Source organism: Daphnia pulex, chromosome 5 (assembly GCF_021134715.1).
Source record: "Daphnia pulex isolate KAP4 chromosome 5, ASM2113471v1".
NCBI lineage: Eukaryota > Metazoa > Arthropoda > Branchiopoda > Diplostraca > Daphniidae > Daphnia > Daphnia pulex.
This window is the reverse complement of record NC_060021.1, coordinates 10,437,704-10,452,940: the sequence shown is the minus strand read 5'-3', so window position 1 is coordinate 10,452,940 and position 15,237 is coordinate 10,437,704. Positions and strand designations below refer to the sequence as shown.

The 15,237-nt window shown below is 44.7% G+C and overlaps 1 protein-coding gene across 6 annotated transcripts in view; it reads right to left on the bottom strand.

The window, feature by feature from the left end:
• LOC124194558 overlaps positions 1 to 15,237 on the bottom strand; it is a 44,454-nt gene that overhangs the window by 2,713 nt on the left and 26,504 nt on the right. For all 6 annotated transcript variants that reach the window (XM_046588808.1, XM_046588806.1, XM_046588807.1 and 3 more), the window contains 5 exons: positions 14,989 to 15,114; positions 2,668 to 2,964; positions 1,136 to 1,345; positions 651 to 788; positions 12 to 433 (listed from right to left, as the gene is read on the bottom strand). In XM_046588808.1, coding sequence (XP_046444764.1) covers positions 12 to 433; positions 651 to 788; positions 1,136 to 1,345; positions 2,668 to 2,964; positions 14,989 to 15,114 — 1,193 coding nt within the window. The remainder of the gene's footprint in view (positions 1 to 11; positions 434 to 650; positions 789 to 1,135; positions 1,346 to 2,667; positions 2,965 to 14,988; positions 15,115 to 15,237) is intronic.

Here is a 15,237-nt window from a genome sequence, read left to right as displayed (position 1 = left end):
ACAACTCTTACTTATCCATCTTGCTTTCATCCGAAACATCGTCGACAGGCAATGTTGGTTCAGTGCCGGTCGATGAGAGTTTCCGGTTCATGGCCAACTTCATTCGCGAGCTCCAGCTGGTCGACGATGAGGCGTAGCTGGAGAGTGACGTTCCTGAACTGTAAGAAGTTGTCCCGCGTAGCGGATGCGGCGGATAGGCGGCCAAGCTAGAACTTGGCTGTTGTTGCGTCTGTTTCGCTAACGCATCAGGGCTAGAATTCTTTTTGACACGCAACAAAACACAATTGTTGCCGTCTGCTGCCCTCACCGACTGGCTGCCGGCGTCGTTCTTCTTCCAGACAGGGAAGTCCTTGTTGCTGCATCCATCCACTTTGTCCTCGCAGGTTGACGAAGCATTCAACTCGGCTACGTTCTCGTAGATATTCGATTCGACCTATCAAAACAAAGAGATAAATCTTCTGGTATCTCCGGCTGGCTTATTAAGCTAACTAGGTGTGGCTTTCTATGCTAATTGATTGTTTTTCTTTACTATTACTGCTAGCAAAATGATTCTACAGACCTATGATAATAAGAAACACTTAATTGTAATTAATATTCATTGTTTTTCTCAATCCCAATTCATCACTTTTTGTTAATCTTTAGAATTCTACCTCATGTTTGTCTTGCTGTTGCTGCACCTGCTGTTGTTGTTCCTGTCGTTTGATTTCATCTTCCTTGACGTAATCGGTCAAGATTCTTCGGCGAAATTCCAGCAGCTCCATAGTTTCTTGACATCTGTTCTGAGCCAACTGAGCGAAAAAAAATAACAAATTCATGAATAGAAGTTGATTATGTAACTTCAATAGGAAATCGACCAAGGGGAAAAAATAACTGGCTAATTCTTTTTTCAAGGTTTGAAAACAAGAACTTGATTTTACCTTGGAATTTACCAATTAAATCTTTTTAAATGATTTGTTGAAACGTCAGTTGACATCTTGATCGGAACTCGTTAAAAAAAAAATATATACATGCATTGGTATGACAAGAATGATAGCAATGGTAAATGAATTCATCGAGCTCGAGGGAGAGAGAAAAATTTCGAAATGGACAAAAAAACAAGAAGAACGGAGACAGTTTGTTTTATCGGTCGAGTTACCTTGCACTGGTCGAGTAATTTCGGATTGTCTAGCTTGCGAGCCAGGGTGTTGAGGTCTTCTAGTGCGGTTGGATGCGACACCTTATCGGCGGCCGATAGGAACGCATCCACCTGGTGAAGAAGGTGACTGGCCACGGACGGAGGACAAGGTTGCTGGTCCAGCTTGAGTTTCGAAGCTAGTTTCATAGCCTCTACGCCCCATTCGTAGGCCTTTGTGGTTCGACAAACATAAAGAAAATAAAGGGTTATTACTTTGGCTAGAATCGTCTCATTGTTCAACAAAGGAGAAAGTCGTCCTTCATTTGCATTCCTCGTTCTTTCCATCTTCTCTTCAAAGGCAGTTAATAATTTTTTTTTAACCCGCGACTCGCCACCGAGAATTGGATAATAGCCTTCGAGGTCGTCTTTCTCTCTCTAGCCACATCTACTCAAGGTTGTTACCAGTTATTTTCTCTTAGCTAACTGATGGAAAGGGAAAGTTTCTCCCTTCCCTCGGGCAGGAACAACAACAACAACACACTCTTCACCCCAAATATACAAAAGGCTATATTACAGTCCTTAAAACGTTACATCAGAAAACCAAAAAATTTGTCTTATCATATATATTCCAGTCTCCAATTTTGTTCTTAGAAACAAAAGTTGAAACCTGGAAGACAGAGCTCTTCTTTGATGACATTCTCAAAGTTCTAAATTTTACCAAATATTTATAGATGCAGTTCAAAGCCATCCGTGGACTACAAGGACACGCAATGGAGAAAAATGTCTAAAGATTCGATAGGGATCTTGATTGCCGAAATGTCGGCGAGATAAAAACGCGCAACGGGCCAATGACGCAGGATGTGTCAAGTGTTGCCTGGCCCGTGACACAGCCGAGCTGAACGGAGTGGGTGGAGGATTGAGAAACAATGGAGGAAGGAAGCAGCCGCATACCCGTCGTCCTGTGGCGAAATCAGTGAGGCAAGTTGCCCGTGAAAGGCGTTCCTCCGCGTCTTTCGGCTCCGTGAATGTTTATAAAATATTCCGAAAAAAAAAAACAAGAAAAAAAAGTCTTGTTTGATAGAAAGAATAACGAAATAACTGTTTGTTGTAGGAGAAAAAGGCGGAGAATAACCAAGAGTCTCCTCTCATTCTTCTGAAAGGCGAAATATAATCGTATAAACAACAATTGCCTTTTAGACTTCCTCTCTTTCTCCCCGCCTGGTTCTCAAGTCAAGGGAGCTACTTTGCCACTCATTTCCGTGCTATTCAAATAATAAACAAAACAAAAAAAAAAATAAAAAAAATATGGACGATGGGGATGGAACAAATAACAACCGTTTTCTCGCGTTCCACTTATCAGCGCATTCAAACAACGACGATAAATAAAAATTTCCAAGGAAACTCTATGAGATTTTCTTTTTTAATATCGTGCTTTATCCACACAAAAGAAACCCCCGAAAAAAAAAAAATCAAGATGGCTGGCGAGGTGTTTTATCGGCCTGCACTGAAGTAGAAATGAAAAAAAATTTGTAGTTTATTTTTTTTCTCTTTACCTTGTCAAGGAGTTCGTAGCAACGGGAGGTATCTTCAAGTCGCTCGCGGGTGTCGTCCAGTCGGTGACCGAACTTGGACAGCTGAGTCTGCAACGAAGAGGCAAGGTCGAGGATGCTGCTGTTACTGTTGTTGTTGCTGCTGCTGCTGGGTCGTGTACGCCCAACGCTCGAGTCGGTTTCGGCGACCGCCGGCTGTTCGTCTCTCGACTCAGCGGGAGTCAGGGAGGCCGACGTGGTAGCGACGCCGGAATCCCGCTGCAAGTCTTCCAGCAGTTCCTTGCCTTTGACGATTTGTTTCTGGGGTGCCCAACACGAAGAAAAATTTTTATTTTTAAAAACAAGATGCCACACATATGAGTATACATCTTGGTTAATGCATTCAACTTGTCTCTCTTTTTTCTTCTTCTTTTCAAATGGGGTAGATGGAGAGATGTAATAAAATACGACCCAAGTCACTAACGTTTTCTGTGCATGTTATATCCGGGGGGCAAGATGGTTGGGACAACAACAAGGAAAAATAGAAAGGGTTAAAGGAGAGAGAGGGACATAGAAAAGAGGAGTATCAATACAATGGGATGTTTTTGTTCCTGGCCTCTCTCTCTCCGGTAAAAATGCGGAGGGGATGCTGAGAAGAGAAAGTGACCGGGTGAGCGTTCGTTTCGTACAAGAATACAAAAATATATACACGCAGATAGCACGAGAGTCATGTAGACGCAACGAAACCTTAGAAATAAAAAAAAAAGACAGGGAGGGAAAAGTGAAATCGAGCGACCAAGTGAACGCAAAGTTCTTTTTTTTTCTCCCCTTCAAAAAAGAAAAATAAGTTAACGAATTTTTGGCGCCAGATTGAAATCTCGAAAGAAGATGGAAACTTGACACAGACAACAAAAACCCAAAGGAAACAAAAATCCCTAATAAAAAGAAGATGCGATTTGATTGTTTTATAGACGGTTCGAGAAGAAGTCTGCTCACGCTTACGGGAAATTGATAGGCCGCTCACGAAATATAGCCAAGCTTATTATATTGCCGTTGGTTCGCTCTAGTGACTACGTCGTTTTTTTCCTGGTGGAGTTGAACAGAAGTGGAGAGAAACAAAAAAAACAAAAAATAAAAATCCACCGCTGAAAAATCCCGTTGCGCGTGAATGATTTTTGAGTTCTTGATATTCTAGCGGATTGCGCTACTAATAACTTTTCGAGAGAGAAAAATAAAGACTAAAAATATTCCGAGACGATCTTGGGAGTCGTTCGAACAACCGGACCCACCGAAAAAAAAAAATAAATAAATAAAATGATGAACTGCTCCATTATGCTACATGCCAGAAGGGCCATATTCCAAGTCGACATTATACGCCAGCGAGTCTAGTCGGAGCGAATGACTTGAAAGAAGAAGAAGAAAATAAAATGGTTTGGCCGTCATCGCCCGGACTGCATAGTAATAAATTGGAACGCAGCAAAAGGTTCAACTAACGGACATGGCCTATTCGCCTTTTCATTTCGGTGGTAGCTGGTGTACTACGCGCTCGTGTAAATACAACACCACCACCACTAGCCAGCTGACGCTTCTCTTTTTTTATTATTATTATAACTCGTTCGATCGCTCATGCAGTCGGCGTTCGGTAGACGCTATACCACTGGTTGTCTGCTGGCACCTGAGCACAAAGGCGAACGCAAGTACCCACCGGCGGCAACGTCAGTGAGAGATGATAAGCCAGCACGGAGAACAGTTAGGCGGAGAGAAAACGACCTTGGTAGAAAAAAAAGCCCTCACGATGTGTATACGTAGTCTTCCGTCGTCATCATCATCATTGCGGAAGATCGTCAACGGCTCGAATCGGGAGCAAGGACGTTGTGCCCGATCGACCGGGCGCCTGTCTTGTCATCGAGGATCGGCAAGGCCGATGGCGGTTGGCGTATGAACGGACCAGCAATGGTCCGGAAAGGCCATACGGGATGATGATGACGGCGGCGGCGGCCTGGTCTATTTTATTCTTACACAATCAAACATTTTCTCGATCGCTCCTGAAGGGCGATGCAATAGAGTTGCTACTGCGCTGCGGTCATAAGGGCATCAAGTAGGGCGGATCGCCCTCAGTGGGGGTCACTTTACACTATAGGCTGCTAGAATATGGATTCCTGGCGTTCGTCAATGATCCAGGTCGTGTCTACAATGAAGACCCCCAATCAATTATAGGGGCGCCAGCAGGAGGGGTCGAATGAAAATAGCTTTCGCTATAGCTGAGCTATAGGAAATGACGAAATAGATCATTACAGCAGTCGTCGTCGTCGGCCGACCCCAGAGTCTTTCTTCTTGTCGTCGCCCTCCCCTGCTGTGTGCAAAGTGCGTGCACAACGCGTTGACAGTCCACAGATATTCGTCACATCTGTAATAAGTGCTGTTGTTAACAAGGCTCGTCCCGGATGCACGCGTCCCCCTTTTTCACTCACACTAATCAAAAGAGAGGTCCTCCCCCCTCTCTTTCTCTCTCTTTGGCTGATGCTCTTTTCATAGGATTGTAATCGATTAGAGTTGGACACCACCAACAGAAACGACACGCATGCTGCGTACAGCTTCTTCCCTGCCATTATAATATTATGGATGAGCAAAGAGATGTGCGCTTGCCAACATCAAATACATATCTACATTGTACTACTACTATATTATCATTTAGAAAGGCTTTCTCGATTACGAAATTCAAAGAAACGCGTATGTTGTTTTCCCTGAAAAATACACACAAACTACTGTGTCATCGTGCGCAGGTGTTGGAGCGGTAGCCAAGTTGGCACAGTTCTGCGGGAGCGGAAGAATTGGGTGCGACTTTTTCTCGGTTCCCTCGGAGGCACTAAACTCTGAACGGTTGTTGCGAGATGCGATAACCATCTTTCGACATCATCTCTCTGCGTCCTCTGGCTGTTAGGGCTATCAGCGTGTGGGTACAATGTAGTAGGTAGGAGCGGCAGTGCCTATAAACGCCTAGCGGTATCGTGTAGGTTACTTGGACACTGAAAAACAGACGGGTTTTTCTTTTTCTTTTTTTGCCCTATCAAGAAAATACCGCTGCTCCAGAGCTAAATGGTTTATCCTCGTGATTTTCTGACGGATAATGGATCTCTAGCATGAGTTCTTTTTTATTTTTTAAAGATTATACTCTACGTATTTATATTTGTTTTTTTGATTATTTTTCTGAAACTCTTTTGGTTTGCTTTTTAAAAGTAATTTTTTATTTTATTTTAATGGATAAGGAATACCCAGGTATTTGCCCGGAAGGATGGACGAGGTCGTCTAAGAGCCTTCGGTCGCGGATGCTTGCTTCTCGCCGAGTCCGCCGACATTTCGGTGATCAAATCAAAACAAAAGACAGATAAAGAGCGCGGGACATTTTCAAACCCGTTCAAGAAACTCCATTTGGGATGAGTGAACCATCGAGCGATCGGAATGTTCCCAAACAATCACGAATTATATAGAGAGCTCTCTGTAAGAATGGGAAATTGGGAGAGGGGAGAGAAAGTGCCAGGTCGTGCATTCGATTCGACCGAAAAAAAAATAACAATCACGCTGAAATCCAAGTTCATCGTCGCTAACAACAACAACAACAACAAAAAAACTCGATACAAAAAAAAAAAAATATGAAAATAAGAATAATCTAACGCACGTTTGAAAACTTGCCACTTGGCCGCCCGGGCCGGATATTTAATGGGAAAAACCGACAACTTTTCTCCTACGTACAGCCTCCGGCACACGAAAATCCCGAGGCTAAAATTGGCCCAGCTTTACTTCCATCTCTCTATTGATTGGTGTACGCGATAATAAGGCAAGAAAATCAGACTCCAATCAGTCCTGAAGGAAAGAGAGTTTGGCAACTTCGAAATGGAATAACACAGGTCTTTCAACCCATTCAAATTCCGTCGATTCGCCGATCCGATTCGCTCACTAAATTAGACGAGCGATTAAGACACTGTCAAAACTTTGAAAACCAGAAGAGAGGGGAAAAAAGAAAAAAGGGGTCGTTCAACCATCACGTCATTTTTTATGAAATAATCCAACTATTTACGGCCGGCGGAATGAGTCGTTTACAAAACTGAAAGGAGGGGAGTGTTAGAGACGTTCCCCCAGTTGGCATTGGAATATTCATCGAGAATTAGCAGTGGGAGAAACGTTTGACACGCGCCAGAGATCAAGTCGATATTTATCTAATAAATCCATAATTCAACAGTTGGTCCGATGTTTGTGGGGATGGAAAAAGTAAAGGGCTGCACGCGCGCTTCGGAAAGATTAGCGTGTGGGCTGGGCTGGATGGCTGGGCAGCATATGGCCAGGGTGTCGCCTTATTCTCACAAGGCCCCCTCCGCCACATAATCGAAGGGGAGAAAAATATATCCAGCCGGCGATTGTCAACGGAATCCGCACACATATTGTTCATATTATATTATAACGTTGGCAAGAGTTAGGAGACAGCGCTCGTTGTGTGTGTTCACATTTCATCTGTTGTGCCAGCCCCAAAGTTTTTGGGGGCAAGCTGACCCTCCCTCCGACACAGTCCGTCAAATATAAGCGACTAAATTAAATGTCGGAGGAAAAACTTTTTTGCTTTGTGCCGGGCGAGAATGGGGAGGACGCAGAGTATTGGAGAAAGAAGAGACGCTCTCAGCTTTCCTCTAGTTTCCCAATTGCCGAATAGAGCGTACATGCACACACACAGTCTAAATATACGGCGAGATGGGGGGGGGGGGGGAGAATGTACACAAGTTCCTAGCTGTCCTATTCTTTTCGTTTAAAGAGGGAAAGAAACCATCTGCCGGCTTTAGTTACGCCCTTTTCGATAACCCCGACGACGACCCAAACACGTGACAGATATACATAAAAGGCCGCCCCGACACAAAGAGAAGGGGATCAAAAAAGAAAAGAGAAAAGAGGGGGGATCCTCCTTGTCCCGATCGCTCCCTTTCTGTATAGAAGATACAGCCTCCTCCTTTCAGCGAACGAGAAACCCTCTCGTGTAAACATTCATCCGTGTGGATGGACCAATAGACTCGTTGGTGAAAAAAAAAAGTAAAATGTAAAAGAGAAGATCCGGATTCATCCTCCCCCCCCCCGTTGAGCTGGAAATGATAAAAAACTTTGGCTGTCAAGAGCATCGACGAGAGTAGGTCGCGTAACATACTGCACGCGTAATCTAAGCCGCGCTTATTTTGATATATGACGTATCCCAGGCAGCCGCTATACGCTCGTTCAAATCACTTGATAGACAAGAGAGGCTCATTGGCCAATTGAGTGATTTGAAGCCTCATCACGCTAAAGGGAATCGCGCCACTTATTCAAACGAATTTCACATCGGATTATCACCGAATCCCGTGTTTTGCCAACCATCAATTTCTCGGAAACGAGCCAGAAGAACGAGGAATGCGATGGCGGGGGCCTTACGGTTCATTCGATACGCTCCCGTGCAAAATAAAACAAAAAAAGAAACAAGGAAAAGGAAAGATTACCATCATGAGGCGCCAAAGGGATATCTCATGTCTTAACGTGATGACATCCTCGTTGGTTACTCAAGCTGCTGAATTGCAGGCGTGGTATTTCATACAGACAACAAGACATGTACGAGCTAGGCAATTTGAACCGCACCATCCCGTCCGGAGTTTTCGACGTCCGGAAGGTGACTACCGTGTGCGCCATCACAACAATCCACTCATCACAAATGGAAAGTTGAGGCCCATTGACAGCGAGCTAACTGAACTGACGAACATGTAGAAAAATAGCCTAGGAATGGAAGCTGGAGGTTTTTTGATTTGGCAGTTTCTCCTGATCGGCGATTCACTATTTCTTTTTTCTCTCTTTCGTGTGTGTGTTTCTTTTGTTTTGTTTTTTTTGTTTGGAGGAAGGCTGCCTGCTGTTGTTGATGAAGGGGCGACGCAATGTTGTTGGTTGGGAGAAAGTTACGTGCTTCTTCTCATAGAGATCGATGCGATTCTACTACACTCTCGCTCCGATCTCAGCTTTCTCGAAACGCGGAAACGGCACGATAATCCCGGCCGCGACCTTTGGCGCACCCCTTTTGTTTCCTTATATTTCTCATATCGATAAGAAGACGCTGGGAAAAAATAACAAGGGTGGTAACAAGCGACGAGAGAGGTTGATATACGGAAACCCTTGCCTCGCGAAAAAATAAAATAAAAATTGGAAGCAAAAAAGAGAGAAGGGAAATTTTTGTAGAGCAGTGCATGCTCCGGCCAAAGTTTTAGTGGGTGATTGAAGAAATCTAAAAACCGCAACAACTAATACAGAGAATCGTTATGTTTTCATGATAGGAGCTCGTTATATTATTATTTTTTTTTCGGTTGGGCTGCTTTGCTTTCACCCTCAAACGAGAATCCAATTTTGTGTGTTGTACAATGTGTACATTCTCTGCTCCGTAGGCCAACTGGGTGGCTGGCCACGGTCGCTCCAACCCCAAAAAAAAGAACCAATAAACCAACGGCTAATGACAATGGCGATCGTGTAGCGTCATTTTGGTTCTCGTTATCGCGCCACTAGTATATATATAGTCGACCATAAGGCCAACAGAGATTAAGCAGCCATGATGAGCGTGCTTCCAAAGACGATTACGACCGGGGACTGGCCAAATAGTGTGGGCCCGCGGAAGATTAGGGCGGTCCTAGCGAGATTTCTCATTATTCCCCTCTTTTGTATTGTTGCATAAAGAGGCAGCAGGAGCTGATTTCTTTTGTTCCAGTTATGGGGTCGCGCATCAACAACATTGGGCTTCGTGATGACTCGAAGGTGGACGCGCATCGTTGATCATCGAGTTCACTAGACCTTAAACATCACGTGAAAGATGCAGGTCTCTCTCTCTATCTCCCACCGTGTAAAAAGGGGCGATCTTTTTTGGCATCGCTCAGGTGGTATGCAAATGCCCTGGTGAGTTTTCATCTGAGACGTCCAGAGCAAACAGTATGTACAACAGAACCAGACAAACTCGGGAACGAATTTAAGACGAGAAGAAGAAAAAAACAAAGGTCTAATGTCCAGCAGGTAAAATTGGCGTTTTTTGAAAATGATGGATCTCCTAGATAACTAAATAACGCCAAGCCTAAAGCGAGAAGATCTTGGCCGGTCATCCAGCAGATGCTGCCCGCGTGATCTAGCTCTGATGATCGTACCTGGTGATGATAGGGCGAGGACTCGGGGACGGCGGCGAACCTATTGGCGCTGTACCACGCGTCAGAGTGCCTCTGGTTTATCCAAATGCGATTGACGCCCGACGGGGCGGAACTGTTGCGCAGCGTGATTGGCGGAAGATAACGCGGCTGATGCTGATTCTGAGGAGTTTTGCGAGTGACAGAAATCGGATGCTGGTGGTGGAATTCGCTGGAAGGCACGCGTTTGATCCGCACCAAACGACACCCTGTTTCACTCGGCCTGGCGACGCTCATTTTCACGTTATTTTTTCTTGTCCGGCTTCAATGAGCCATTCGCAGTTTTGACTTTCAACTCGTATTCCGCTTCTCTTGTTTGTTATTCGTTCACTGTCAGGAATTTTGGTGGTTTATGTTGGTTTTCTACCACCCACGATTAATAATTGAACGTCACTAGGTCGCCCACCTCACCGAATGGAATCCGTTAGGCACACTGCGATCAATTTGGATGAGATGCATCAGCAGCATCCGTGGATGCCACTGTCGAGACGAAACGGAATCCTCCCGGCGACGGGATATGAAAAGTATAGTCGTCGAATGAATGATCAACGGACATAACGGCTAGTTTTCTCCCCCAAACAACACAATTTTCTGGCCCGTCTTGCACGTTTAATAAACACACGAGTGGGGGAAAACCAAATTGGAGAGAGCGAGAAATTCGTGCGTACCGAACGGAGCAAGGACGGCGCTGAACTGTCAGATAGTACCACCGCAGGACTCGAACATACCCCACTAGTCTGCTAACCCTGAGTCGCTGGGAGAGAGAGAGAGAAAAAAACACTCGGCGTCAAGCCAACAGCGCTACGAAAAGAAGGCGGACTCTTGACTGGCTGGAAACGATCACATTTTTTTGTCTTGACTATTATTTTTTTTTTCTATTTATTTTTTGTTGTTTTCTTCTTCTCCCCGTTCGATTTATCATTTTCTCTTTCCTTTTCTGGAGGGTAGTAAATGAATAGAAACAACTTACTTTTTTCCCTTTTTTGTCAGTTTGCTCTAGGTATTAGCTTAATGCATTGGTAATCGCAGAGAATTTGGACCGATTCCGATTTGATAAGAGGAGCCAATTCAACAACTTGGAAAGCCAACAACTACTCAACAAAAGCTCCTGTGGGATGAGAGAGTGGTGGTGGTGGTGGGGGCTTTTAGTGCTGGTGAACGTCCTCGGCTCTCGGCTCGTTCACCTTGCCACGTCTTCACGCTATTTACACGCACACACAAACGGCTGGACAAGACAGAGACAGACGAATCTCTCTCAGCAGTTTTGTTGCTGATGTTTGCGTTTGTACATGTTTTATTTTTCTGGTCTCTTAAAGAGCTAACAGCATGAGATTAGCATCGTCAGCATCCGCCTTAATAACCAACTTTTCACAAAGGCCCTATCGCTGGCATTCCGACAGGGTCGAAGAACAAAAGATACAGGCGCGTCATTTGACTGGGGCTCCAGCGCCGGCTAGGCATATACACATTTCGGCTCAAAAAAAAAAGCACTAAACAAAAATTTCCCGCTCCGAAATCGACTAATGAAGTCCCGTGGTTGCGTTCATCATACACACACGTACCGCTTCAAGCTAACGATCCAATGACGTGACTGTCTTGTTTTGTTCCAACTCGTTTAATAGCTCATTTCTGCTGTGAAACACACACACACACACACACCGGAGAAGAATACAGCAACAAAAAAGGTATCGGCTGATGGAGCGTGAATAATCAGAGTCGTCCCAGAAACCCGACGCCCGAACGAGCGAGCTGCGGCGTCGACGACGACGACGAACGCCGGCCCGTGATTTGATCAGCTCACGTTTTCGACTGGGTTGTTTCCCATGACGATAGGCAAGCCAACCCCGGGCTGAGGCCACGCTGACTGATTTCATGTACAGAATTTGTTGGAGAGATGATGTCGAACGAGATTCTACGCGCAATCTTATTACACGGTGTGTCTTACAGACTAACCCCAAAAAGAAAAAAGAAAAAAGCCAGAGGGCTGAAAATAGAAGGAAACGAACGATTCCCAGGTTCTACGGTCGAGCGTACACGACGATCGAAGCAATAACCTAAACACCTATAAGCTGTGACAAGGCCGGCCGTGTGTACTAGCAAGGACTGTGGGGCGGTTGGAGGATCTTGACCGCAGATAGAATAGTGACCACTTAAATGGCGTGACGTTCGCCTGTACACTCGCTTCTATCCACCACACAATTCCACATACATAAAGTGCATATGTGTGTGAAGGATACGTGTAACATAAAATAAAAATATAAAAAAAGGCCAAGATTCGGACAAACGACAGATGGTAATAATGCTGCTGCTGCTGCTGCCTCTTGTATACGTGTTTTCCCCTATTCTATTTTTTCCCCCCTCTTCATCTTTCTATTTCTTATTTTCTTCTCCTTTGGAAAATGCGCAATAAATCGCGGCCGCTCCGTCACGGTCAGGTGAGTGAACTTCGCAATGGCCTTCCCTCTCTCTCTCTCCTCTTCCTCCATCAGCATTTGGTTCGTTGATTCACGTTCAAAACGACCCGTCCGCTTCTCCGGCACTCCGCCCCAAGTTAAGTTATTTTTCTCTTCTTCTTTCCTAACGTGAACTATGTTTGGCATATTATACGCGGTATGTATGCATAGCCATATGCGAGTAAAATTGACAAGAAGACCTAAAATGTTGGGGGCTGGTTATGACGAACTTACAAGCAGTACAAGTGCTTCGAAAAATTCAAAGGAATTCCAAAAAAAAGGGGGGGGGGGGATCGTAATTGTGTTTGTTTTACTCTTTGATGGTGCTGTAAATACTGTGGGAATCCAACTGGAAAGTAATTGGATTTTCGCAGTTTCGCACGTTTTTCTTTGGTGTTTTTATTTTTTGTCAAATCTTCCTATACACGATTTTCTCCATTGTTACGCATTCGATCGAAAAACGCCTTTAAAAAAAAATAAAATTCGAAATCAAATTATCTGAAACGATTAACATGGAGACCTTTTGATAGGGCCGTGGATTCATCACGGTCTTAGTTTACGACTGTGTAACAACAGAAAAAAAAAATGAATTAGGTCAAAAAGTTCTAGAAATGTCGCAACGACCAACGGATCTTTTTATCTCCAGCCTTAAAAATCATAAAATTACCAAGCAAGACAGTTTCTCGAATATGGCACTGCCAAAAGAATCTTTTCTCTCCCTCTTTTCTTCTTCTTTGACAAAAAAATTTCTGATCTTTTCTGGTGAAATTCAAACGAAGAAAATTGTGGAAAAGGAAGATGTCGTCCTCTTGTTCGCAAGAGAGGAGACGACCGGAATTATGGGCCATATTTTCACCCCGTTCACGGTATTCCGTGTCTGCCGGTTGAGGAGACGTTAATTGCACGCTTTAAAAAAAAAAGGATATTATACAGCGTGTACTATACGTGTAGTAAATGCTGTAAATATCTTCTTCTTCGTCTTCCACCATTTTATCACCTTGTACTACACTTATTTCATTTAGCGTTGAGTACGTTTTCCGAAATCGGGTCAAACCAGGGCCAATTTTCGTGTTCACATTTCCGAACGAGAATGATTATTGTGGAAGTAACGCGCCCTGCAACCCAACGTAATTCGACACCGCACCATGTAGACATCTGTACCTACTACAGTTGCTGCATACACAATTTTCCCGGATTACCTTCCTCCTTTTTCTTCTTTTTCTTTTTCCTGGTGTTGGCAACGGTCCAACCCCCCCCCCCCCCCTAAAAATCCCGAGTAAAAAAGAATCGTAATACGTGCCACGCAGGAATTGCTTACAACCAAACAACTAAATGAACAACAACAACTCCAACATGAGCACGTACGCTCATTTCATTCCACAAGCGTCTCTGTGTAGTACATTTTTCCTCTTGGGAATTTTTGATAGCGGCCACTGACTTATCAAAACATTCTGCGCGATTCCGGCAAAGAATCGATTCATCATGGCGCTGGTTGTAATTTTTCAAAACTTATTTTTCCATGCGAGTCAAGTGTTGGGCGGACGGGGGGTGAAAGGCGGCCCATACATATCACATGTTTGCTGGCTCTCACCAAACAGGGAATGACGGCGTGGAAATGTGACGCAGCACACATTTCGCCAACGGCTGCCGGATGCGCATTCGAAACTCGCGCAGCACGCAAATAGTTTCTTTCCCGGCCAAACAAAAAGAGAAGATGAGCGAATTCAATCCGATCGAGACAACAGGAATTAGCGTCTAAATGAAGCTGACGGGGAGAAGAAAAAAAAACGAATCGCCTGGATCCAAGGCTCCACCAGAAGAAAAGATTCTATTACACTTTCTACCAATAGAGGAAGTTGTTGTTCAACATGTATACAACACGGGCAACATGATCCCCGCTTCTGTTGTCTTCCGCGTACTCCGCCCACGTTTCCTACTACTACCAACTTGGGCGTTTAGAACCAAGTATAGACATTAGAGAGAAGCGCCCAGACGCACACAGACACAAAACGAAATCATAAGTTACATGGGGCTGTCATACGCGATGAGCACCTTTATGAAATAATTGACGTGAAGGCTGTGAAAAGTGCGGCTTCGTTTACCCGAACCGGGTCACCAACCGCTGCCGCACGTAGTAAAAGACTATCCTCGACAACAAAACAAAAAATTGGCTTTTTTCAAGTCACAAAACAAAAATTTGAAGCTCGGGGAGTTCAACCTCGGCGACCTCGTCGGTATTTTTCAAAAAAATAAAACCTCAACCCGTTGATGTGACGTTCGGTCCCCTTTTCTTTTTTCTCTCGAGCTGACTGACAATGAAACCAGGCCGACACATTTCCCACCTGCCGATGATCGCTCGACTTGCCTCTCCCAATTCGAGAGCGTCACGTCTATAAGCATAGTGTTCAGTCGTTCACGCCTTGTGCCGTTTCAGCCCCCCTCCCTCCATCTTTTTTCTCTTTTTGACTCGTATTCGTACCTCTTCTCACGACCGAACTGATCCGACAGGTTTTATGAGCAGCGGTATTATGTATCACCATTCGCCACGAGCTGCGTCTTACTATTAACGGCATCGATAGTAGTGAGGTTGTGGAGGGCTGGGTCACACACGCACACATCAGGGAAAAAGTGAAAAATCGAAATAAAGAATGGAACATCAAAGTCCGTTGACTTACCTGGGCCAGAATGAGAAATCGTTGAAACTCTCGATGTTGCGACTTGGCGGCGGCCAGCGAATCGGCCAACGTGACGTGGTAGCGTGACAGCGTCTCCTCACCTTTCCGACACAGCCAAGAAAGGATCTAGAACACGAAAGAAAAAAAAAGAGGATTTTGAATATATCTTGCGATTGGAATGTCGATCAAGTCAGGGGCAGACGTAGCTGAAACGAGATTCACATAGGTTGAACAATGACGGATAGGTGG